The sequence below is a fragment of the Lissotriton helveticus genome, chromosome 8, assembly GCF_964261635.1.
Source record: "Lissotriton helveticus chromosome 8, aLisHel1.1, whole genome shotgun sequence".
In the NCBI taxonomy this organism is placed as follows: Eukaryota; Metazoa; Chordata; class Amphibia; order Caudata; family Salamandridae; genus Lissotriton; species Lissotriton helveticus.
This window is the reverse complement of record NC_136069.1, coordinates 103906233-103930065: the sequence shown is the minus strand read 5'-3', so window position 1 is coordinate 103930065 and position 23833 is coordinate 103906233. Positions and strand designations below refer to the sequence as shown.

At 49.3% G+C, this 23833-nt stretch overlaps 1 protein-coding gene across 6 annotated transcripts in view; it reads right to left on the bottom strand.

Moving 5' to 3' along the window:
- The window catches only part of POU2F1 (POU class 2 homeobox 1), a 615583-nt gene that overhangs the window by 164381 nt on the left and 427369 nt on the right, over positions 1–23833 (bottom strand). For all 6 annotated transcript variants that reach the window (XM_078656693.1, XM_078656695.1, XM_078656696.1 and 3 more), the window contains one exon: positions 2973–3146. In XM_078656693.1, the coding sequence (XP_078512819.1) occupies positions 2973–3146 (174 nt within the window). The remainder of the gene's footprint in view (positions 1–2972; positions 3147–23833) is intronic.

The following is a 23833-nucleotide window of genomic DNA, read 5'->3' as shown; positions in this document are numbered from 1 at the left end:
TAATCCCAGAATATCTGCATTGCAGTGTAGGGGGCCTTAAAGAGAGCATTGTCCAACTGAGCCATAGCTAACAGTCCATGGAAGGATGCCCCAAAGGGAGAAGCTCATATTCGTTCTTTCATGGTGGAGCTGCTCATTCATGACACTTCAGCGATAGGCAGCTCAAAGTATCCACTTTCAGCATGCCTGACAAATGAGTATCTACCAGAAAAATGCCCCATTGCAGAGCCTACTGCCACAAAGCAACGCTTTCTGTGGAGGACTAAAGGATGACCTTCTGTGTGGTTGGAGGGACACATCCACCAATGAAGATATGGGAAGACAGAGCGAAAGATCTCCATTTGATCGTAGAGACTCCCCGGATGCTACAGCCACTGTCACAAAGGCATTATGTTAAATGGATGTCGTCTACCGCCAGGCATGCAGAACTAAGTGGCCATCACACCCAGCAGAGGACTGAGATCGGATTTGCACAACAAAACATCAGAATTGTATCCTGAGAGATCTGAGGTGGAGGAAAAGCTCCCATGCAGGTTGTGTCAAGGATTGACATGAAGTGCAATCTCCACCGCAAGCACAAACCAGTCGCCCAAGGAGAGAAATACATGGACTCCTGACCTCCTAAAAGAAGGTGACACCACAGCCAACACTTTAGTGAATACTTGTGGAGCGCTCATAAGGCCGAAATGCAGAACAGCGAATTGATAGTGCTGAGACACCACTAAAGAGCAGAAGTAATGCCTGTGAGCAGGCAGAATTGGGAGATGAAAGCAAGTGTTCTAGAGACCCAGAGGCACCCTCCTAGCCTAAGCATTCAGAGGCAGGAGGAACTGACACAGCGACATCATTTTGAAATTGTCCTGACAAAGAGGTGTCAAGAGTCTCAGATTCAGAATCAACCAGAGTTCCTCTCCTTCCTGGTCAGCAAGTAATAAAGGGAGCAAAACCATGACTCTTTCCTCATCTGGTAGTACTTTTATAGGCTCTTGTGCAACAGGGCGAAAACTCTTGCATCCAAGATAGAGCTATATGACTGGGAGCACTTCCTTGCAGACGATGGTGGTGTGAACAGATATACAAGGGAGCTTTGCAGGCAAGCTTGATCTCCCAGCGGTCCTTTGTGATAGCCTGTCAATTTGTCACAAAATGATAGATTCTTTCCAATAATGGAATCTGATAATAGAGTGAGATCAAATTCAAGCGCATTTGATGCAGCAGACCCGGCAGAATATGCAGAAGAGTGCTGCTAAAGAAGTATCTTAAGTTCACCACTCCTTTGGAAGGACCAAGGCGGAAAGGTTGAGGCTGCGGTGAAGGTTGGCCCCTAGAAAAGCTTCAAAAGCATGATGCTGTTGCTGGAACTGCTTGGTTGAGAAGGCTAGGCATAGCATGCAAGCAATGGCATGGATATTTTTGAACTGTTTGAGAGAAAAGTCAGCTTTCTCATCAAATAGCTGCTCACCCGTCTAATGTCACGTCCATTAAAGCAGACTGGACATTTTCTGAAAAGTCTATGGAATACATACAGGCGTGACAAAGGTTGACCTAGATAGCAATGTCCGGCAAATCCAAGAAAATATGAGGATTTGCTTTGAGGCATCTTACCCATAAATCACCTTTTCAGAGAAAGGTTCCTTCGTGTGATTCAGAAGGCTTTGCACACATATCCTCAGTGATACCCACAAGGCCTGGACATAACATCCAAGAAGGCAGGTGGCAGTGTGAGGGCTAATTAGTCTGAAGCAAAAATCATGGTGTGAACTCATTATATGACTCAAGGTAAGGAGGGGCAGTGAGGAAGGCATTGGGGTTAGGTTTGCGGATGATAGTTGAATGATCAAGCTCTTAGGAGAAGTATGTGTTGATAGGAACTTAGAAACCGATGTCTCAAGTCTAGGGCACTGAGCAATTGATCTGTGTCCAAGCACAAAACGATTTCCTTCATAGGTGCCCCAGTATGTGCACACCTGAACTACCCTCTTATTTTAATTCTTTGTTTTCTATTCTTTCATTCCTTTGTAATGTTAGGTGGATCGGCATAGTGATGTGGCACACAGCACTCAAAGTCCTACTTGTAAACAAATCTGGTGAGTAGGCCAGATTTGACTGTGCACTCTCTGGCCTCTTACCATCATGATCCCAGTGTATTATACATGTTGCACTTACTCCCAAAAATTAGATAAATCAATCTTTCTGGGCTTTCATTTACATTTCATGAGAAATCTTTATTCATGCTGCTAAACCATAACTCTTTCAAAATCAAGCCCACTGTATGTCCCATCTTATTCAAAAATCATTGTGTGCCATTTCAAATGCTTCGTCATGATTCGGTGTACTGACAGGGAAATCTGCAGTAAACATATCAAAAGCATGTAAAAAAAAATAAGACAAGTAAAGTATAAGTATGTCAAATATTTTGAAGTATGATGACTAGTTACTTTCAATTCATCCAAGGTACAATCTCATCAAAACTGAATGAACCTCTAACAATGATTAGTTAAGCACTCTAACTGATCTGTGTTCCTATATTCTCAAACAATGAAAAAATGTACATACTTCTTGCAAAGGGAAGCATTGCACCTCTCTAGGAGAAGAGTTAAAAAAAACCTCATCAGGTTATGAAACCCACAAATTATGCTACAGCGGATATAATACCTTACTAGATATAGCAGCATGTTGCAACAAGCACTGGCAAAGTATATAGGCCACAACTTTTGGAACTATTGACATAGCCAATGTTTTTGCTGATGCAGAAGCTATGCTCAGAGGAGAGACAAAAACATGAAGAGGAAGGAAAGCCATCCAATAAGAAGCAAGCATATGAGTGATAAGAAAGGCTACCTATTGTAAACAATGGCCTGGAAATAAGCCCACTGTAATATTTGGCATAGCCCACAAATGATAATGACAGACAGGCAGCTAAAAGCGGTTTGACTGTTCGCCTCACCATTTCATTTATATTCCCAGGTTACCTGAGTGAATCCCAATTTAATTCGTCTTTGTTTGAAAGTCTTGGCAAACTGTTCAAGTTCCTCCAAGTCACTAGGCTCTTCCAAACTGGGAGTGTCGATTCGCTTTGGTGTTGACTGGCTCTGTGGAAGTGGCTGAATAGGCGTTGCTGCTATTGTGCGTGTTGGGGTTGCTGGCTGTTCATTGAAATAAGAAAGGAAAAACATGTTAGTAAATACTGGTCCCTGAAAAGAGTGACTGACGTGGTGGTAAAATCAATCTAAAATAACAGTGTCTGTATTAAAACGTTATATATTAAGCAACACACAATTTTAACGACATTTAAAAAAGGTCATTTGTGAGCGGTTGTGAACATATTCCATCATTAAAGCAAAACTTTTGTTGATGCAAACATACAAGAGGTCTCAACTGAAAACAAAATCAAACCGAAAACCCCTCACTCAGAAATGGAGGCATCCCTTCAACGAAGCAAATCAGGATTATCTGTTCTCTTACTGCTCAATAGCATAACATAGCATAAAATAATGACCATTTTTAAGCGCATGTGCCCCCAAGTTCGGGTTTCTTGCTGCTGAAATACCTGATGTGTATTGCTACCCAGCTGTATTGGAACTCATTTTATTGAACACAGACTGATAAAAGACTTAGTGCACCCGCAAGGAATCGAACCTGTGACCAATAGGTCTAACAAAGATCACTGAAGTAGATGAATTAATCCACTGAGCCACCTACTGCTATTTCCTCACCTTAGAGCTGCAAGCAGATATATGGAGGGTTGCGAAAATCGAAACAATAAATAAAGATGCTTTTACATTTATCTCAACACATTTGCTGCGCTTCAAAGACCGAGGTCAAATGTCAGGCTATGCCTTCTAAAAAACTGGTGCCTATGTTTTTTAACATGAAGATTGGTATTTACAAACTCCTCTCACTTTCCACTCAGATAAAGAAAAGTGGAGTGAATTCTGTGACAATTTTGCTGAAGTACAGGGAGAGTGTGAAAGGAAGGGCTGTCATTTTATGTAACACAACTGAAGGAAGCTGGCTCTGTATATACTATACCAAAGTGAGGTCTAGTGTGCAGATTCCAGTGGAACCCCAAAGGTAGGCAGAGGTAAAATTAGATAGACCTTTACTCTCTATTTGGGGTAGTGTGGTCGAGAAGTAAGGCAGTATCAGATGACCGTGTTAATCATTTGTTGTACCACTCAATAAGCAAATGAATTCACACACTCAAAGACTGAACTTCAGACCAATTGTTTTTGCATAAAAATATTATTTTAGTTATTTTATTTCAAGAACCAAGAAAGCCTGGCACAGGTAAGCCATAAATACTTTTCAGTAGTAAATGCTGAATGTAAAACAGTTTAATTGAAAATGTACTATGGTTTGACTCACAGTATTGTTTCAGAGAAATGCAATCACTTGTAAATACAGTACATAGACTAGAATGGAATTTTCAGTAAAATAGCAGGTAAGTTACTTTTTCACAACAAAGTTTTATTGAATGATCAGAGAGAGGCAGATATGTGGCTCTCCACAGTCAGGAGAGTGCCACCAAATATCAAGACAGGTTTCTTTAGCATGTACAAATCTCAAATAATTATACGAGTAATGCAAACCCCCTTCCTGCCCTCCACCCCCATCCCCAACCACCCAACTTCCCAACTACCCACCCCTTATCCCTCCTTAACCCGTTTCACGTGATCATAGTAAACCTTCATCACTTGGTCTTAATGTGTCCGGTACTGTGTACCACCTTAGGTCTGCGGGCCACTCGCCTCCTGCCAGTCATCCTCTTGTACCATCGGGGGGTCTAGGGACAGTCCCCTATACTCCGCCCACCTTCTCCAGATCTTATAATGCTTATGGGGGCATCCCCTGGCCTCAAACACCGGGTGCTCCAGCCCCATAAAGTAGTCTAAGCCAGCCTTCCAAGCACACAGTGGGGGGGCTCGCACTCCTTTCCATGCCCGTGCCAGGTCCCTCTTGGCCACCACCAGTCCCAGCAGTAAGAGGTGGCGCTTGTAGATATTCCCCCCTACCCCCTCTAGGACATGAAGAATCCCTAATCGAGGGGTGCGGGGGCAGGTCCCATCCCAGTACTTCAGACAGACAATTCCAGACACCACTCCAAAATCTGGTAAGGCCGACACAGGACCACACAGTATGCAACAGCGTACCTCTTTCAGTTCCACAGCGCAGGCACTCTGGGGACCCAATCAGTCCCGCCTTCCACAATCGCTCCCGGGTGTAGTAGGCCCTGTGTAGGTATTTGAATTGGATGAGGCGGAGTCGCATCGCGATAGCAGCCCCTCGCGGGGACTCCAGCGCCTCCCTCCAATCATCCTCGTCCAAGGGTCCGATGTCTTTCTCCCAGGCCTCTCTAAGGGGGAGTAGGGAGGAGGAACAGTGCGTGACGAGTGTTTGATAGATTCGGGATAATCTCCATACCACCATTCATTAAGTACAAGCAGTTGGGAGGCCTGATAATAAGACAGGATATCGGACGTGGCCAAGCCACCACAATATGTGGATAGGTAGCAGGTCCGCAGCGCCACCCTGGCAGCACCTCCCGCCCACAGGAAGCGAACCAGGACCGAATTAACTTGCCGAAACCACTGGGGAGCGATAGGGTGTGGGTGATTCTGCAGTTGGTATAGGAGGCGCGGAAGTGCGACCATCTTGAAGATCGCAGATCGACCAAAGATAGTAAGGGGCATTCGGGACCACGTCTTAACATCCGTCTGAACCCTCTCCCATACCGGGACCACATTACGTTCTCAAGCAACAGCCGCGGAGTCGGAGAGGAACACTCCCAGATACTTCAAGCCCCCTACAGCTACCTGCAACTCCGACGCCCAGGAGTCCGCCACACTCCCGCCACCCAACACCCACAATGTGGATTTACGTGGGTTGAGATAGAGGCCCGACACCTCACCGAAGACACGCATAATCTCCAAGACTCGAGGGCCCGATCTGTTTAAGTCCGTAAGGAAGAAGAGGACATCATCTGCATATAGTGCAATTCTATCTGTGGGGGCGCCGCCCCATTCAAAGCCCCGCATTTGTGCGTCAATACGCACCCAGGAGGCCAGGGGCTCCATAGCGAGCGCAAATAAATATGGGGAGAGCGGGCACCCCTGGCGAGTCCCCCTGCCGATGGAGAACTTCTCAGATATCGCACCGGAGATACGGACAGATGCTGTGATGTCCGTGTACAGGAGTTTGATGTATGAAATAAACACCGGGCCCAGATTGAGGCGAGGCAGGAGAGCGAACAGGTACGTCCAGCTAACTGAGTCGAATGCTCTGTCGATATCCGCTAGGAGGAGAGCTGCCCTCTCCCCCGTGTCACCAACAGCATCTATTGCCGCCTGCGCCCGCCTGATATTGTGCCGCGTCGCCCTATGTGGCATGAAGCCAGCCTGGTCCGGATGGACCAAGTCGGTCACATACGGGAGAAGGCGGTTCGCCAAGGCCTTAGCCAGCAGTTTAGCCTCGATATTCAGCAAGGATATCGGGCGATATGAGTCCTGTCTGTCCGGGGGCCTGCCGGGCTTTTGGAAGACCACAACCTCGGCGTGTCGCCAATCAGCTGGCAGTCTACCCTGCGACCGAGCCACCTCCAGCGCACGGAGGTAATGGGGCCCCAATTGGAGTTGGAATCTTTTATAGAATTCGCTCGGGAAGCCACTTGGCCCCGGTGCCTTCCCCGTGTTGAGCTGTCCTAACGCTTCTCCCAATTCTTCCGCCGTCAGGGGAAGGTCCAGCGCTGCCTTGGTCGCGTCAGAAACCGCCTTCGGTGGCAAGTCTCCAATGAATTTATCTATCGCGTCCGCCGATAGACAGTCCCGCGGGGCGTATAGGTCCTTATAATAGTGGGCAAAGTTCGCCGCCAGTGCCTCCGGGTCCATGATCGCCACTCCATCCCCATTAGTGAGACCCGGAAGCGAGTGCGGCTGGATATTATGTTGGCACAACCTATGAAGCATGGTACAAGACTTGTCCCCCCACTGATAGACTCTACTGCGCGTGGCCAGCCATGCTTGCCTGGCCTCATCAATCAGCACCGACGCATACGACTGTTGCGCCTGCAGGAGCAACCGCAACGCCACATCATCACCCCCACCCCGGCATTGTTCGTCTAGAGTGTCCACCCGTGCAGCTGCCGCAGTGATGGCCTCTCTACGCTCCCGACGGGCCGCCGCACACCATGCAATATCTATCCCCCTAATCGTGGGCTTCATGGCCTCCCAGACTACCACTGCATCTATATCGTCCACTAGATTCTCCTGCCAGTAATGTGCAATCGCACTCCGCATGTGTTGGACGTAGCCGGCCCGCTGAAGGTGCCATGAGGACATCCTCCACCGGAACGGCTGACGTTTCGTAAGCAGGTCAATCCTGACAGCCACCGGAGAATGGTCAGATAGCCCTCTAGGCAGGATCCCAGCCTCCCGTACCCTATCCAGGGACGCGCGGGGCACAAAAAAGTAGTCCAGGCGCGAAAAGGAACCATGGACAGCCGACACGTAGGTGTACTCACGGGCCTTGGGATGCATATGCCGCCACACATCAACCCAGCCCATTCCCTCCACCATCGCATTCAACCGGGTAGGAGCAGCAGCAGTCGAAGCCCCTTGCGCTCGCCGACGATACACACACATGTCCATCACCTCATTCAATCACCCCCAACACCGCCAAGGACTCAGGGATCTCCGCACACACCGCAAACAATTTCTCGGACAAGGACCACTGCAAAGGCGGAGGGGCATAGACACTCCCAAAAACTACAGGTTCAGCACCCACCATCCCCTTGACGAAAACATATCGACCCAGCGGGTCTATCCATTGTTTCTCATGTACATAGGCCAATCTGCGATGCACCAACACAGCAACTCCCCTGGAAAACCCCGCATGATAGACCTGTTGGTAACCAAACCTCTGCAGGCTAAGCACCTTCGTCCCCAGCATGTGCGTTTCCTGCAACAGTAATACATCAGCCACCTCCCTCTTCCCCCATCTCAGAATTGCCCCCCGTTTGATTTTGTCAAGCATCCCCCTGACATTCCAAGTTATCACACGCATGGACTCCTTAGGGAGTCCTTGAATCGACGTGTCAGCCATCGTCTAAGGTAGCAATCGTGGCAGGACCCTGGCGCCACACCCAGGCACACAGCACCTTCAGAAGCAAAGTATCAAAAATCACGTGCAATCCCCCCGTCGACTCTCGAACTCCCCAAAAACAACAGCGGCAGTCCCTCTGCCCAACGTGCCCCAACCCATACCCCCCCCCCACAACCACCCCACCCCAACCCCCTGCCCACCACCCCTATACCTCATGGAACTCAGAAGTATCTGTCGCGGCATGGGCAACCTCGGGCCCAAAACAGAGCGCCCAAGGCCAACCATACCAATGGATCCCAACTACCCCCGGGAAGTATCGAAACTCCCCCCCCCCTTCCCCTATACAACTCCCACTTACGTAGGAGGCAGGTAGCCCCTAAACCAGAGCACCCCGAACCCCACCCCATAACCCCACACACAGCACAACAAGAATCTAGCCTTAATAGTATACTCAGCAGTCAATGTTCGGTACAGTGGAACGCTGCGGAGCAGCTTCACTCCAGCCGGAGTTTATGATATACGGTTGAGGGCACAAGTCCCCACAGCTTGTCAGCGGCCTCTCCCAGAGTGATCAGAGTCAGTAGGTGCAGCAGAGGGAGATCCACCGCGGGAGTTGGATCGTTTCCGAGATCTCGACTTCCTATTCCTTCTGGCTCCGGCAGCCTGATCCCCCCCGGTCTTGCGATGGCTCCCTCGAACGTCCCGGGTTCGATCCAGGTTGATCATGTGGCCTGACTCTCACCGTCTCATCAGTCCATTTGAAAACGTCCTCCGGGGAGTCAAAGAAATGAGTTCGGGACTGAAAGATCACCCGAAGGCGGGCAGGGTAGAGCAATGAGTATTGAATCTTCAGGCCACGGAGTTTCCTAGGCGGCAATAAAAGAGTGCCGCTGTTGTTGCACAAGTCTGGTGTAGTCCGGGAAGATCATAATCTTCTGATTTTCGAAGTGAAGTGATTCCTTGGCCCTCGCTTCCCGCAAAATAGTGTCCTTGTTGTGAAAATTCAGGAGTTTAGCAATCACGGGTCTGGGCCTCTCTCCCGCCGGCGGTTTCTGCGTCAGGGCCCTATGGGCGCGTTCGATCACGAAACAGCGGGACAGGGCCTCCGGAGGGAGCCAACTCTCCAACCACTGGGTTAGGAACTGTTCCATGTTACCCTTCTCACACCCCTCCGGAAAGCCCACAAAGCGTAGGTTGTTCCTGCGCGCCCGCCCTTCAGCATCCTCGACACGGAGCGCAAGGCCCCGTTGAATGTTTTCCATCGCCGCCATTTTCCGCTTCAGGGTCCCAACATCGTCTTCCACCACCGAAATCCTGGATTCCGTCTCAGTAATTCGCTCAACGGCGTTGCGCAAATCTTGGCGCAATAAGGTCACGTCTGCCCCAACCGCCCCAATCTTGGCATCAAGCATGTCCCTAGATTGGGTGATCGCCGCCATGAGCGCCGCATTGTCCGGGCCCAAACCCTGGCCACCGGATGCCCCCTGGCTCCCACTCGGTCCGGTAAACTTGTCAATGGGGCCCTGTTTGGCGGGCCCGCCCCCCCCCCCCCCTCTGGTCATGGTGGGGCTCCCTTCTGTGACCCCGGTTCTCAGGGCAGGCACCGGTCCTCACAGCTAGGTAGGCTGCGTTGCCAGTGGCAGGCAAGGGAGGCACACGATCGCGGACCAGCCAACCACCAGTCTGCCTCCAGGGGGGGGGCACACACAAGGCACTCCAGGCCAGGTCACTGCCCAGTCAGGGTCGCAGCTCCCAAAGGGCCGATTGCCCACTTCGCCGCCTCTGCCTGACGTCAGGCAGCACCTCCAGGGCTATCCGGGGGCAGGGGGCTCCAACCGGCCAGAAAGCAGGCAAGCGCGACAGTCTATGGGCCAAGGAGCAGGCGGGATCACTCACCGGGGGGCCGCAGCACTGGCTGTCCCGCTGCTGCTTGGTCCAGGCCTCCCTCGCGCCTCTCCACCGGCGTCGTCAAAATTGAGGCCCCGGTCTCTGGGCCTACACGCCGGCTGCGGTCCGCCTCCAGGATCTGGGCAGCCCGGACTCACTCCCCAGTCGTGGGGCACGGCCACTCTCCCTCAGTCAGGCCCGCTGCAGAGTCAAGCCCCAGGCCGCGGGTCCCACCGCTGCCACTGTCCGCCGACACCGGGAGTTCCCGGCTGGACACCACCAAAATTGAGGCCCCGGCTTCACACGCCGTGGGTAGGGCCCGGGGTGTCTCCGGCGCTATCACCAATGCTCCGGGCGCTCCAGAACCTTCACCGGAGGGTACCCCTCGCCCGTCTCTGCCTCCGCTGCTGGTGTGGGTCGGGATAGGAATTCGGGGGCCAGGATAAATTACGGATCTGTAGCGGGCCGGTGGGAGCTCTAACACGCCACGTCCACCATCGTCGCCCTCGAAGCCACGCAAGTTACTTTTTGATTTCTTTTCTTACTCAGTGCTGTATGCCTGGATAAAGCACTGTGACATTTCCTGTAAACAGGTGAGTAAAAGCGTTTTTGTTAAATCGTACAATTTTACTGAATTTCTTTAGGTTTCAAAACTCCACACAAACTTTTTCAGGAAAAAGTGTCAATGTTATCCTATGGAGGAAAATATGGTTATCGGTTTTTAGGTAAGCATGAGTAGACTCAGGGGTCCCCCAGGGTCAGTGATGCACTCTTGTTACACCCTCAACAGCACTAGGGTGGTTCAGAATCACCGGGGTGACCTCTTCGTGGTGTTTGTCCGCTTGAGCTCGGGCCGTGGACGGCGGGTGCAGAGTGGGGCGGATTTGCGGTTTGCGGCTGCTGCAAGATGTTGCAGTTGAACAAATCTGGTGTTCACGGGAGAATCATTCTTTGGAAGTAAATGCAGGCAGGTCTTCCGGTGTTTTTGAGGTTGCTGGCTGCCGTACACACTGGGATTTAGCAGGAGCAGGTTTGAGGGGGAGACAGGCCGGTAGGGCTGTGGCCAAGTCAGTGGGCGTCTTCCTCTTGTTAGCTGCTGCACGGCTGTTCGGTCTTCTTCTTTTCTTCGTGTTTTTTGTCTGGATCTGAGGAAGCAAGGTTCAGGGGTGCCCCTGAATACTACATTTAGGGGCGTTACAGGTAGGTAAAGGGCAGGGACCAATGGGTCCCCTCCCTGGGGTGGGTACACCTCCTATTACAGGAGGGGGGCATGAGCCTGTCCCTGGTTGGCTGAGTCCTCCCATTTTCAAGATGGTATGGACAGAGTTGTGCTTCACCTCGCCTCCCCTACCTGAGGGGTGGAGTTGGCAGAGGTGGGCACACCTCTCGTCCTCACTTGATTTTCCCACCGGTTCTACCGCCCAAGGTGGTGGTCAGAACCAGTGGGGACCAATTGCTGAAAGCTGCAATTGGCCTGGGGAAGCTCACAAAGGCAGCAGCCTTTGAAGCTTCCCCCTTCGTGAACCCTGCCCATCCTGGGGGAGGAGGCTAGGCACCTCGTCCCAGGGTGTGCATTGTTTCAGGCCCCAGAGAGCAACAGGCTCTCAACCTAGGGGTCCAGAAACATGTCTGGTGGTGGCAGCTGAAAACAGCCACTCAGCCTGGACACATGTGGTGGGTTAGTTTTCAGGGGGCATTTCTAAGATGCCCTCTGTGTGCATTTTTCATTAAATCCCACACTGGAATCATTGTGGGTTTAATGTGCTGAGAAGTTTGATACCAAACTTCTTCATCTTCATTGTAGCCATTATGGTGCTTTGGAGTTCGTAATGACAAACTCCCCGCACCCTATACTTTTAATGGAAGCACTGCACTTAAAATATCCTAAGAATGGACTTAGACACTGCAGATATACAGGGCTCATAACATGTGTTTGTAAAGCGCATGTTCACCCTTGGGTATCTTGGCGCTGAATAACAGATGTACCTGTACCCTCACCACTGGTATAGGGCACCCAGCTAGAGGGGTGACTGGCCTATGACAGGGCAGTGGGTTGTAGGCAGGGCACACAGATGTGTGCCATGTCGACTCTTCACTTTGATTTACACCAAAACACACAGCCTGCAAAGGCAGTGTGCGTTTGTAATGGTACAGGACCACTAAGGGTGTCACAATAAGTGCTGCAGCTCTTAGAGGCCGTCCCTGATCACAGTGCCCTGGGTACCTGAGGTATCCTTTACCAGGGGACTGACCTGTGGCCAGAGATGCCAATTGGGTTAGTTTTGGGGAAAGAACACAGGCCCTGGGAACCTGATTGGCAGGGACCCAGGGCACACCTAGTAAAAGTGCATCAGTAGTCTGGCAAAAAGTGGGGAGTTTACTGCAACAAAAACGCACTTTCCTACAACAACAAAATGTAACTAACAGTAAATGAACTGTACACATTTAACAATTAGGGAAGAAAAAAATAAGCTTTTTTGTAATTCTGAAGTGAGATGGAAACTAAGATTTTAATAAGACAAAAACTCAAGGGACTTTACTTGCTGATGCACAAATGATAAATATGCACTGAAACCACACTTCCACACCTACAATAATAAGGCAATATAATTTTATCAGTAAAACTGTACGTGTGCAATGGCCATTTTAATGGAAATGTGCAGTCTGTAAATGACCAAACAATGCTTAGGTACATAAAACAAATTCTCCTGTCATATCCATTAAAGCTCCAGTGCGACCGTAGGTGGTGGTGTTTGGCTCCGCACACACTCCATACTGCCTCAAAAGTGACAGAGCAGGGCCTTATATAAATTCAATCACAGCATGCTTCTATCAGTTTGTTTTCCCCCCGTTCCACCTCCTCAGAAACTGAGAATGAACAATTATCGGTACCAATGCGCTGTATAATATCATTGGACCTTCTTAAATGTTATAAAGAGGCCACTCCACAGTACAGGGAGGTGTCCGGTATATGTGACTAGATAAGAGTGCCTACCAAAAAGAGCAAAGGTAAGTGTCATCTGATAGATACTGCTTTCCACAGAGATTTATTACCAAGCAATAGATACCAAAGCACCTAGGTGGAGTGTCTGTGGAGAGGATTCAGACCCAAAAATCTGTCAGGACTGAGGGAGAGAAATGCCCTTCAAGCCAGACCTGGCTGGCAAGGAAGTAGTTTATTTATTTATTTAAAATTCACTTCCCAAGATGGCCGCCGGATAGGAGCTCCCTGTAAGAGCTCCTGTGCTGGGGATCCAGTTTTCTGGCTTTTTATCCTCTTTAGCTCTGAGCTGCACCATCTGAAGATACGATAAAGTAACTGGATTGACAAGTAACAGGATGTCATAAAGTAACTGGATTTCCTTACCTGCTGGACGTTGCCTGCTGAGGATCCCCGATCTGACTAAGGACTGGGATAGAGACACTCCCGCCTTCCCCCGCGGACTGTGGGCTCCCCGACCAACTTGCGGATGCCTGCTGCCTGGAGGCCGGTGATTGCCGGAGGGACGTCGCTGAAGTGGACCTGGACCGTCGCTGGTGCCTGGAGTGCGACGCTGTGGATGGATGCTGCCCGCCGGTGACTGCTGCTGGGACCTCCATTGTCCTGCTGGGAGCTGGACACCCTGTCTCGTCCGCTGGGCTCCGCGCCTGGCGGCTTGCTCTGCTTGCTTGGCTGGTCTATCCCCTGCGCCTCACTGTGACGACACCTGGGGAGGTGAGCGCCCGATGGACGTGGAGCCGAAGGTGGCGAGGGTCGGGGCGGACTGACGGAGAGCGGGCGAGTCTGGGCTCCCCAGAGGCGAGGGTCGGGGCGGACTGACGGAGAGCGGGCGAGTCTGGGCTCCTCCGCCTGGCTGATCTCCGCGGGCTGTGATCGGCGCGTCCCGCCCGGCCGGTGAAGGGCAGCTCGTCCTCCGCCTGCAGCCGCCATCGTTCTAGGAGTGGGGGAGAGGACTGAGGGGTCTGACACGCTCTTCCTCACACCCCGAACACACCGAACATCCAGCTTCTGGGGGCGAGCCAGGCAAGGAGGAAGATTTGCCCTGGGAATGGTTTACCCTGAACTGCTCGACCCTGTGCGCGCTCACGTTTCCCCATGGGATATGCTGCACAGATGCAATACTCGGGAGCAGAGACGGCCCCTTCGGCTCGATCTGGGCACCACTGCAACCGGGATATGCAAAAGCTGGCAAAAAGGTCGTATTTGCCCCAGCGGCTGGGTTTACAGCTCGCATGCTAAAGTGAAGGCTGATTAAGGTATTTACTGTGCCCCAATACTTTTTGCTGGATTAGCTACTTATTTTGCTCCACTCGATTTTCTTATTGACTCATTCTGTAAAAAAACCTCTCTTCTTCAAAATGGCCGGGGCCATAAACTGAACATTCAATCCCCGCCTGAACACACGAGGCCCCTCAGCAGCTCCTTTTTAAATAACAAATCTGAGATAAGACTCCCCTTGGTATGCAGGACCCTGAGCCAGCCGGAATTGAATGTGAAACTGCTCTGCCCTGCTATCAAAACAGTAACAACTAAAAGAGGACTAATGACTTCATCCTCCCTACTTGGTGGCCATTTTTAAACTACTCTTGCTCTCTTTGGCGGCCATCATGGACTAGTCCTTCTGACTACTATTTACTATTGATACCAAAGACTCCACATAGCTCTGTATTTAAATCTTTGTGTTCTTATGTGTCTGCCTTTTATTGCAGTATTTTATTACTATTGTATTTTACACTTTATATAACCTGGTGCTCTTGATGTGCTTAAGTATCGGCCTTTTACTGCAGTATTATCTTACTATTGGTATCCTACATCTTATGTAATATACACCCATCTTCGCTTTTACTCACCGACAGTGCACTGATTGCTACCTCATATTCGAGGGTCTTATTTGTTACTGCATTAATTTGTTTGTACATATATTGGATTCAGCAATTCATTAGTAATTTAGCCCTATCTTTATACTGTATATGCGGTAAGCTGCACCTACCTCACCTTTATCCCTATCATTCACTGTTCGCTACCTCATTTATTTGCTGGTTCTTCCGATGTAAGCTACTTCACGATGTTGCACTGATTATTACTACCTCATTCACTTCGCTCAGTCATGTAAGCTGCACCCAGCCACTTTCTACACCTAGACTACACTGCTGTTACCTCGTACATTCTGATGGGTAAATTTGATTCCACCTAACCGGTTCTACCGCTCATATTTTGTACATGGTGTAAGCTGACTGCTACCTCGCATATAGGATACATTAGGTAAGCTGCACCTACACACTGTTTGTTCTTGGATTGCACTGACTTCTACCTCTCATACTTTTGGTCACCCACTAGTGTCATTCCATGCCTTGTAACTAGTGGCTGACAGTTTTTATTGTCGTCCTATCTCCTACACCCAACATCACAGCCTGTCTAAAATGGAGCTTAACGGCAAGCACACTTTTAGAATTAACTACCCTTCCACACTCACCAAAAAAGCCACTAAACGTTTTAAACATAACTTCCTGAGGTCGCACCCTGAAACACCCTTTGCCGACACCTACTTCTCACCGGGCAATGGAGCCCTGAATACTGATATCATCTTCCACACCTCACGCAGAGCCCAATGGAGAAAAGCGTTCCTATCCCTACTCACCGTCTCCACCACCAGGAAAACAACTCATGGCCTAACTCTCTCTATCACACCTTCCCACCTCTTCCCTGGCAGGACTACCATTACCATCTACAATAACGGGATTGTCCTAATTCAATCCACTGACAAGAACCTGGAACTACTAGACAACCTGTTCCCCAAGTTCAAAGAGCACCTTTCCAAGCTGCGGACCCCCACCCAGAACTCCACCAGCACTATCACCCCTGACGTCGCAGCCCCCACCATCAACACCCCTACCCCCAGCCCCCCGGTAAATGGCCCACCTGCTGTTAACGCCCCACCCCCCCCAAGGACAGTCACAAATCTCTCCGCCTCATATACTAGCCGCCCCTCTTACATGACCACTCTTATCCCCACTCATACCCCCTCCATCCCTCTCCCCCCTGACATAACTCCCACCCACAACACGCCACCATCTGAACACACCACCGTTCGGAGTTTATCCACCCCCCCATCCCATCCCCCTCACGGCGGACACCTCTCCCTCCCCACTCCCACCCATGACACTCTCACCCTCCCAACTAAAGATACAGAACATACCGCCTCCCTTACCTTAGCATCCCCCTCTCCCCCACCTCCTATTCTCAGCCCTCACTACCCTCCTGTCTCCCCCACAGTCTTTAGCCTTCACTCACTCTTCTACTCTCCGGCACCGTCTCCCAATGACGTCACTACCTATGCCTCCCACCCAACGCCTACTTCACCTACACCCCTTGCCCACAAACACGCCCACACTTTGAATGCCATCCCACTCATTAGCACAGCAGAACCTTCCAACAACGCTAGTATATCCCCCCCTCGATACCCTGCCCGCTTTCCAGCACACTACTCAACCATTCACCAATGGCTCTCACCACCAACCCCATCCCCAACGCACCTCCTGACCTGACTTTATCCACCCTCCAACAAGTCAAAGAGGATATTCTACAAATCAAAAAAGATGTCCACGCAATCAAAGACCTTCTCTCCTCACAGCCCAGTCTACCTCCCACCATCCCTCTACCCCACAAACGACGCACCCTCCCTACATGCCCTCGCCCCCAACGACACCCGCGCTGGCCGACTATCCCCGTTCGCAATAACTCCCACTGCCCCCGTCGTGTCCTCAACCCATTGTCGGACCGCGACCTATGCTCTCTCCTACGCTCTTATGGCCCAGCTCCGGTAAAACACATATCCAACACACACATCCCCATACCCACAATTCTTACAAACCCTCTGAGGCTCCCAACACTCAACAACAGAGGTTCCGTCCCTAACAACCTCAGAAAAGTTCCCCTCACACTAGAAAGCTTGACCACCCTTCTCTCTCCCAAACTCAAATGCATCCTACTCAACTGCAGATCGGCCCAGAGACACTCCTCCGACATCGCTGATCTCGTCTCATCTATGGATCTGGACCTAGCCATTCTTACGGAAACGTGGCTAACTGAAGCCTCTACCCCGATTATGGACATACTAGTCCCCCCCAATTATCACATCATTAGGCTGGACAGGTCTCCTGGCAAGACGGGCGGGGGAATTGCATGCATTTTTAGGAGCAACCTCTCCGTCACTAAAGTCACCTCCCCCTCCCTTTCCTCCTGTGAACTCCTCTGCCTCGACATCACCAGCGAGGGCAAACAAGTCTGTGCTCTACATCTCATCTATCACCCGCCTGGTTACAATCTCATATTCACCCAACAACTCATGGACATGATCACTTCCAATGCCGGTCGGCAGACCACCCAAGTCTACCTAGGTGACTTCAATCTCCACTGGAACGATCAGAAAGACACAGTGGTGAATAGTCTCAAAACTTTCCTTAACGCGCTTGACCTCAACCAAATATGCGATAGACCAACACACGACAAAGGCTCGATACTCGATCTCATCATTGCCAAAGAGAACTCTACACAACTGGAGGCGATCCAACCCTGCGACTGGTCAGATCACCACATTATCACCTTCTTTATCAATGAGAAAGTTAAACCTAACCCGGCTCAACCAATCAAATCCAAAAGATGGAAAAGGGACATGAAGAATCTTAACCCCTCTACCCTTCCTCCCCACATCGGCAATCTCCTCCTTCCCCCTTCAGGTGCCTCGGATGTTCAATCACTGACCGACCACTACCTTGACTCTATGAATACAATAGTCAATGAAGTCGCCCCACTGAAACTGAAGAGTCTCCACCAAAATTTCTAACCCCTGGTATGATGATAGACTCAATGACGACAGGCGTACTATGCGAATGGCAGAGCGCACCTGGAGATCGGACCCTTCAGCACTGCACCTCAAAAGGCTTAAGAACAAGAGAAATGCCTACTTCAAGAAAATAAAGCGCACAAAGTCAGACTTCTTTAGCCGCCAGTTGGACCAAGCAAAAAACAGTCCAAGAAAGCTGTTCGAACTAATAAAGACCCAAACAAAGACACAACCCTTACAATCAAACAGCACAACAAGCGACACCCCACACTGTGAAGCCTTCTCTGCTTTCTTTAAGCTAAAGACTGACAACATAAGAAATGACCTCATCATGGATGTAAGCCGATTCCCCAACCACACCAGAATGGCTAACACTCAACCTAAAAACAAGGCATCTTGGCTGTACTTCGATACCTACTCGGAAGAAGCAGTACACAAACTGCTCTGCACCTTGAAGCCCTCTAATCACCTCACAGACCCTCTACCTGCTAATGCTGTAAAAGACTTCATCCCCTTGCTCCTCCCTCTCTGGACCAAACTCATCAACAGCTCCCAGCAACAAGGCCTCATTCCAGACTCACTCAAGGTGGGGCAAGTCACGCCTATACTCAAGAAACCTAAAGCTGATCCGTCTGACCTAAACAATTACCGGCCCATCACCAATATCCCCACCCTGGCCAAACTGCTGGAGAAATGTGTCCAACTCCAACTAACAAAACACATTGACCAATTTGACCTCCTCAACCCTCATCAATCAGGCTTCCGAGCGAAACATAGCACTGAAACAGCTATGACATACATAATTGATGACGCCCTCCAAATTCTTGATCGCAATGAGTCCTGTCTCCTCATCCTTCTTGACCTCTCATCAGCTTTTGACACGGTCAAACATGAGAACTTGCTGGAGCTGCTAAGTACTAGAATGGGTCTTTCGGGAACTGTTCTCAAATGGTTTTCGTCCTTCCTTCACAACCGGTCTCAGAAGTTCAAGATCGACAATGTGCTATCTACACCTGTGCCTGCAGATCTAGGTGTTCCACAAGGATCCTCCCTCTCCCCCACACTGTTCAACCTCGTCATGGAACCGCTCGCCACCTTGCTCCAAGCTTCCAATGTCCAATTCCATATGTACGCCGACGACACACAACTTTACCTAAAGCTACAATCCCTGGAAGATATCAAACATCTGAACTCCACGCTTATTAACACTCAATCTTGGCTGGCTGATAATCACCTCAAACTAAATGCTCTGAAAACTGAGTTCCTACTCATCTCACCCCCGGCGAAAATTTCCACCACCCAAACCTGGCTCAATAACCTAACAGCACTCAATGTCCAACCTACCATCGTGGATTCGGCGAAATCCTTAGGCATCACACTCGACGCCAAGCTCAACATGCAGCAGCACGTTAGCAAAGCCACAAAAGCAGCTAATTTCCAAATCAACACACTGAGGAAAATTAAACCCTTCCTCCCTGCCGAAGACTTCAAAACTGCTGTACAAGCTTTAGTCATCCCTCGAATAGACTACGGAATTGTGGCCCTCAGCGGACTCCCGCTATCCACAACAGCACCCTTAAGAGCCTCCCTGAACGCTGTCGCGAGACTCATTACTGGCTCAAGAAAACATTCGCATATATCCCCAGACTTAAAATCTCTAAAATGGCTACCTTTTGAAGCCAGAATACAGCTAAAAATTGCAGTTATGACACACGCGGCCGTGCACCACAATGCACCCAACTACCTCGCTCAAAAGTTGTCTATATCAGGAGGTTCGAGATCCAATAGAAGTACAAAAAATCTACTCCTGAAACCTCGTAGATTCCGGAAAGAGAAAACATACAAGCGCTCCTTCTCAGGAATGGCACCCAGGATCTGGAATGCGCTACCTCCTGAAACCAGGCTTATCTCCTCCGCTGCACTCTTCAAGAAAGAGGTGCAAACCATCCTACTGGCCAAGATCTCCTGAACCTTATAGGTACTGAATCAGAGACTCTGCATTGCTTTGTATCACTGTTCACCTTGTCCTTTGGCACTATACTTCTACTTGATGGGGACACTACTACGCTACTCTTACTACCGACCAATATATGATACACGTTGGTCTACTGATTCACTTTCCCGATGCCCCCACTCAGTGTTCTCTCTATACTAAAACACTGGTATAAGCCATCCACACACCCAAGGTGTACCTGAACACCTCTGTAGTGGGTTCAATGACTTGTGCCGTCTTATATTACTTGTTTACCTGATTGTATATTGATACGTTTTATGTATGTTATTATTATCCTACCATGTTAGTGACTATTATACTGCTCCCATTATCTCCGTTTCATTCCTACTGCCCCAACCCTGTCTTTGTGAAGCGCTCTGATATCTGTAAGGATCTTGTTCGCGCTATATAAAACTTTGAATAAATAAATAAATAAATAAATTTATTTTGAAAGTTTTATATAGCGCGAACAAGATCTTTGCAGATATCAGAGCGCTTTACAAGTACAAGGGGGTGATAGAGTAGTAGTTGAGGTAGTTAGGTACAAGGTTGTGGAAAAGTAAATTTTGCCATGTTCTGTGTCCCTACGCCTCATCCATCATATGTTATGTGTGCATGACCAATATGCATATGTTATTCCCCATGTCCGATTAATGACGCAATTCCAGTTGTGTCCACCTCTAGTATGCTATTTTCCAGTCCTCGTGAATACTACGAATATCAGGCCTATGTAAAATAATGTTGCCACGTTTCCCAGTGTGCACGTTATTCCATTATAAAGTCCCCGTTTCCAGGCCTCAAAAGGGCCCGGACCACAGATTCAGCTCCTGTCTCCTGAAAGCCTCGCTGAGGAGCGATACAGCCCCCACCTGTATCCTCGACCCTTCACTTACTTCCTGCCTCGCAGTGCCCGGTGCAGCTTGGCTCTGCCTCTGAGTCTGCCAAAAGTATGTTATAGTTCCAGTTATCAGTTCAGTCCTCCTCTCTGCATTCCTAAGCTACTGAACTGCATCAATAGTTTCCGTCATTGTCTAGCCTTCTCGTCTCCACGTTAGAGAAATACTGTATTTAATGGTCATTTAGTATTCTTCATCACGCACTTCATGTAGAATAATGCATGGTCCAGTCTTAGAATCAAGTTAGCTTTTCCCCTCATGACTTCTAGTTTATATCAACATGTTCCCTAAACATTAGATACCAGATAGGGTTTAGGTACATGTCGCTCCGACCCTCCAGACTCTAGTCTCTGCTCCTAGCACAGAGTTCGTAGCCCCCAGCTTCTCCTAGTAACACGTCATTGCCAATTTTCGCGCACCATTAGGTTAGAGGTCCCGGCTCCTTAGGTAGCCCCCTCCTATGTTTCCACCCATTCATGACATATTCTGTTACGTTTGCATCACATGTCTATGTATACTCCCAGTTACACCCATTTTTACTGTTATCTTTCGCGACTGCTACGCGTCACGCCTTCTGCTCCACCCACTGCTACGCCTACTGCAATGTAATGCTATGTGTTCGCGCTATGTATATATGCCTGTGTTTTGTTATTGAATGTTAGCGCGCTCATCCCAGACCTAGCCCCAGCAGCTGCTGGGCCTCTTTTCCCCTGCTGGGCCCCAGTTGTCCTGCTGGGCCCTGTCACCTCTGTTCTATGCAGGTTGTCCTGATCCTGTCCTTATGCTGTAATAAACCTGCAGAAACTCCTACTACCTCGAATCTTGACTCTTATTTTATTGAGCTATCTGTTATTCATTCATTCATCCAAAAATAGATCCGGTATTATTTATTTATATACCACATAATGGCGCCCGAATAGGGACTTGCCCTTTCCCCACGCGTCGGTGAAGCCACGCCGACCCCCTGACCCTCTGCAGTCGTGACGGAACCATACCGTGCACTGGCAGATATTTCTGCTTCAAGTATCCCTCAGGCCCACGGAGGAGACGGAGGAGGCGGTCCAGCATCCAAACGAGACGGTGGAGGAACGCGGCGAGTCCCGACCAGAGCCCAAGCCGAGAGTCCAAGGTCCGAGGTATCCGGAGGCCCACCTGTAACTGAAGTCCGAAGTTCGTCGTCCGTCGTCCAGTCCCGTCCGAGGCCTTCCGTTCCGTGCTGCCCGGTGAGTACCATTGCTGGGGTAGTATCTAGACAGGACCAATCTAAATTGACTCCTGGTCCGTGGGTTGGTGGTGCCCAGACTCACAAACGAAGTGTTCACCTAGGTGGATACGGGTCTTGATGCGTCCCTTTATGGGACCGGTATGTTCCGTACTGTTACAGCAGTGCATCCAGTAATTCTAGTCTGTTCCGTTCTCGAGAAAATCTGTTCTCTTTCTGTTCTCAGTATTCAGGTAATATTCTGTTCGAACTGTTATTTATAATGTTCTTCATGTAATTTACTGTTGTGGTATGAGTGCGATGTGATGTGATTTCGTGTTTTTTATTGTGTATTGTATTTTGTCCAGATTACAGTTCAGTCATGCCTATATTTTCCAAGTTACGTCAGTTAAAAACTAGAAAAGGTTTATTAGAGGAAGCAGTTCCTGTCCCGCCTAGGGACAGTCCAGGTCACTTTATGTATCAGAAACATGGCATAAGCGCCATAGTGTATCTAGATTTATGGGTAGAGTATACCAAACAGTTAGAAGAAAAGTATAGATGGCCCGTATCGGGTACATGGGATGCCGAATGTATCATGCGAATAGAAGAAGCATTATGGAAAAAGAAAGCCAGACAGTCACAGAAAGATGCCATCGAGTTATGGCGTAAAGAGGCGCATAGAAGAACGGAAAAGGAAGTCAGAAAGTCAGAGTTAAGTAGAGAATCCCAAGAACGAGCTCAAGAAAGAGAATTAATCGAGATAGGTGAACAAGTCAAAGCCGAACAGTCAGACAGACAGAGGCATGCCCTTATTAAGGGTATGTATCCTCTTCTTGCCGAAGGAGTGCCAAAAGCGACCCCAGAGGCATCCAGTAATTTCCCGCCACCATTAATTCCGACCAAACTACGTCACAAACCGACCGCAGCTGATATTTTTATTTCGTCCTATCTGGACGACACAGTCCCCGGATATGCCAATCCTGTTCGCGCTCCGCCAGTCCCTGTAAACCAGGTAATGCATGCTCCTCCAGACACCGGAGTACCTGTTACGGTACCCCCGGTCCAGCCTACAGTTCCATTTCCCACTCTGCCAGGACGTAGAGCCTCAGTAGACGACTCCAGTCTAGGAGCCGCAGGAGGAGCTACTCCTCAAACCCCGCCGCCACACAAGCGTTTATCAGCACTCGAATTACATGCTCAAGCATCACAGCGTACTCCTAAAAGTAATAAGTCTGTCACAGAAATCAGGCAAGCCCTTAACGAATGTGTCTATGATCCAGTCCCAGGCGAATATACTATGGTTTTATATTCCTTACGTGTAAGGAGAGTGACCGAGTATCTAGTCACCTTACCGAATATGAAAGAAGATCTAGACAGAATATATCGTTTCATCCGTACAGGGGATGATCCAGAAAGTATTGGCGAGATTATGTCTCAAAGGAAAGCCGAGATTCAGCTCATGATATTAAAGTTCCTGATCAATTGTCTAATAAGAGAACAAGATTACCCGTCTAAAGATCCCGCCGAAATGAGAATCCTGACAAGGTGGAGTGATAATATAGCCGAGGGTAAGCACAAGACCATCAGTGCCATGGAGAGTATGTACAAGAAAATTCGTAAAGAAATAATAAGGTTACACGACCAGCGTAAAGCAGCACAAGTAAGCGAGAAAGAAAGTATCTCTGATCCTGAAGAGGAAGAGAACGAGAATCCCGCCAGAATAGCGTATGTAGGAAAATCCAGATTTCCAGATCGCCATTTACGTCTAGAACCCAAGTCTATTTTTCATCTAGCACCAGAACAAGGTTCTCTAGAACAAGTATTTCAAGCTACCGATCACATTCTGAAATCACGAGTCGGTTACAGTGAATTAAGTACTATGCATGAACAAGAACTAGCCCGATCAGCA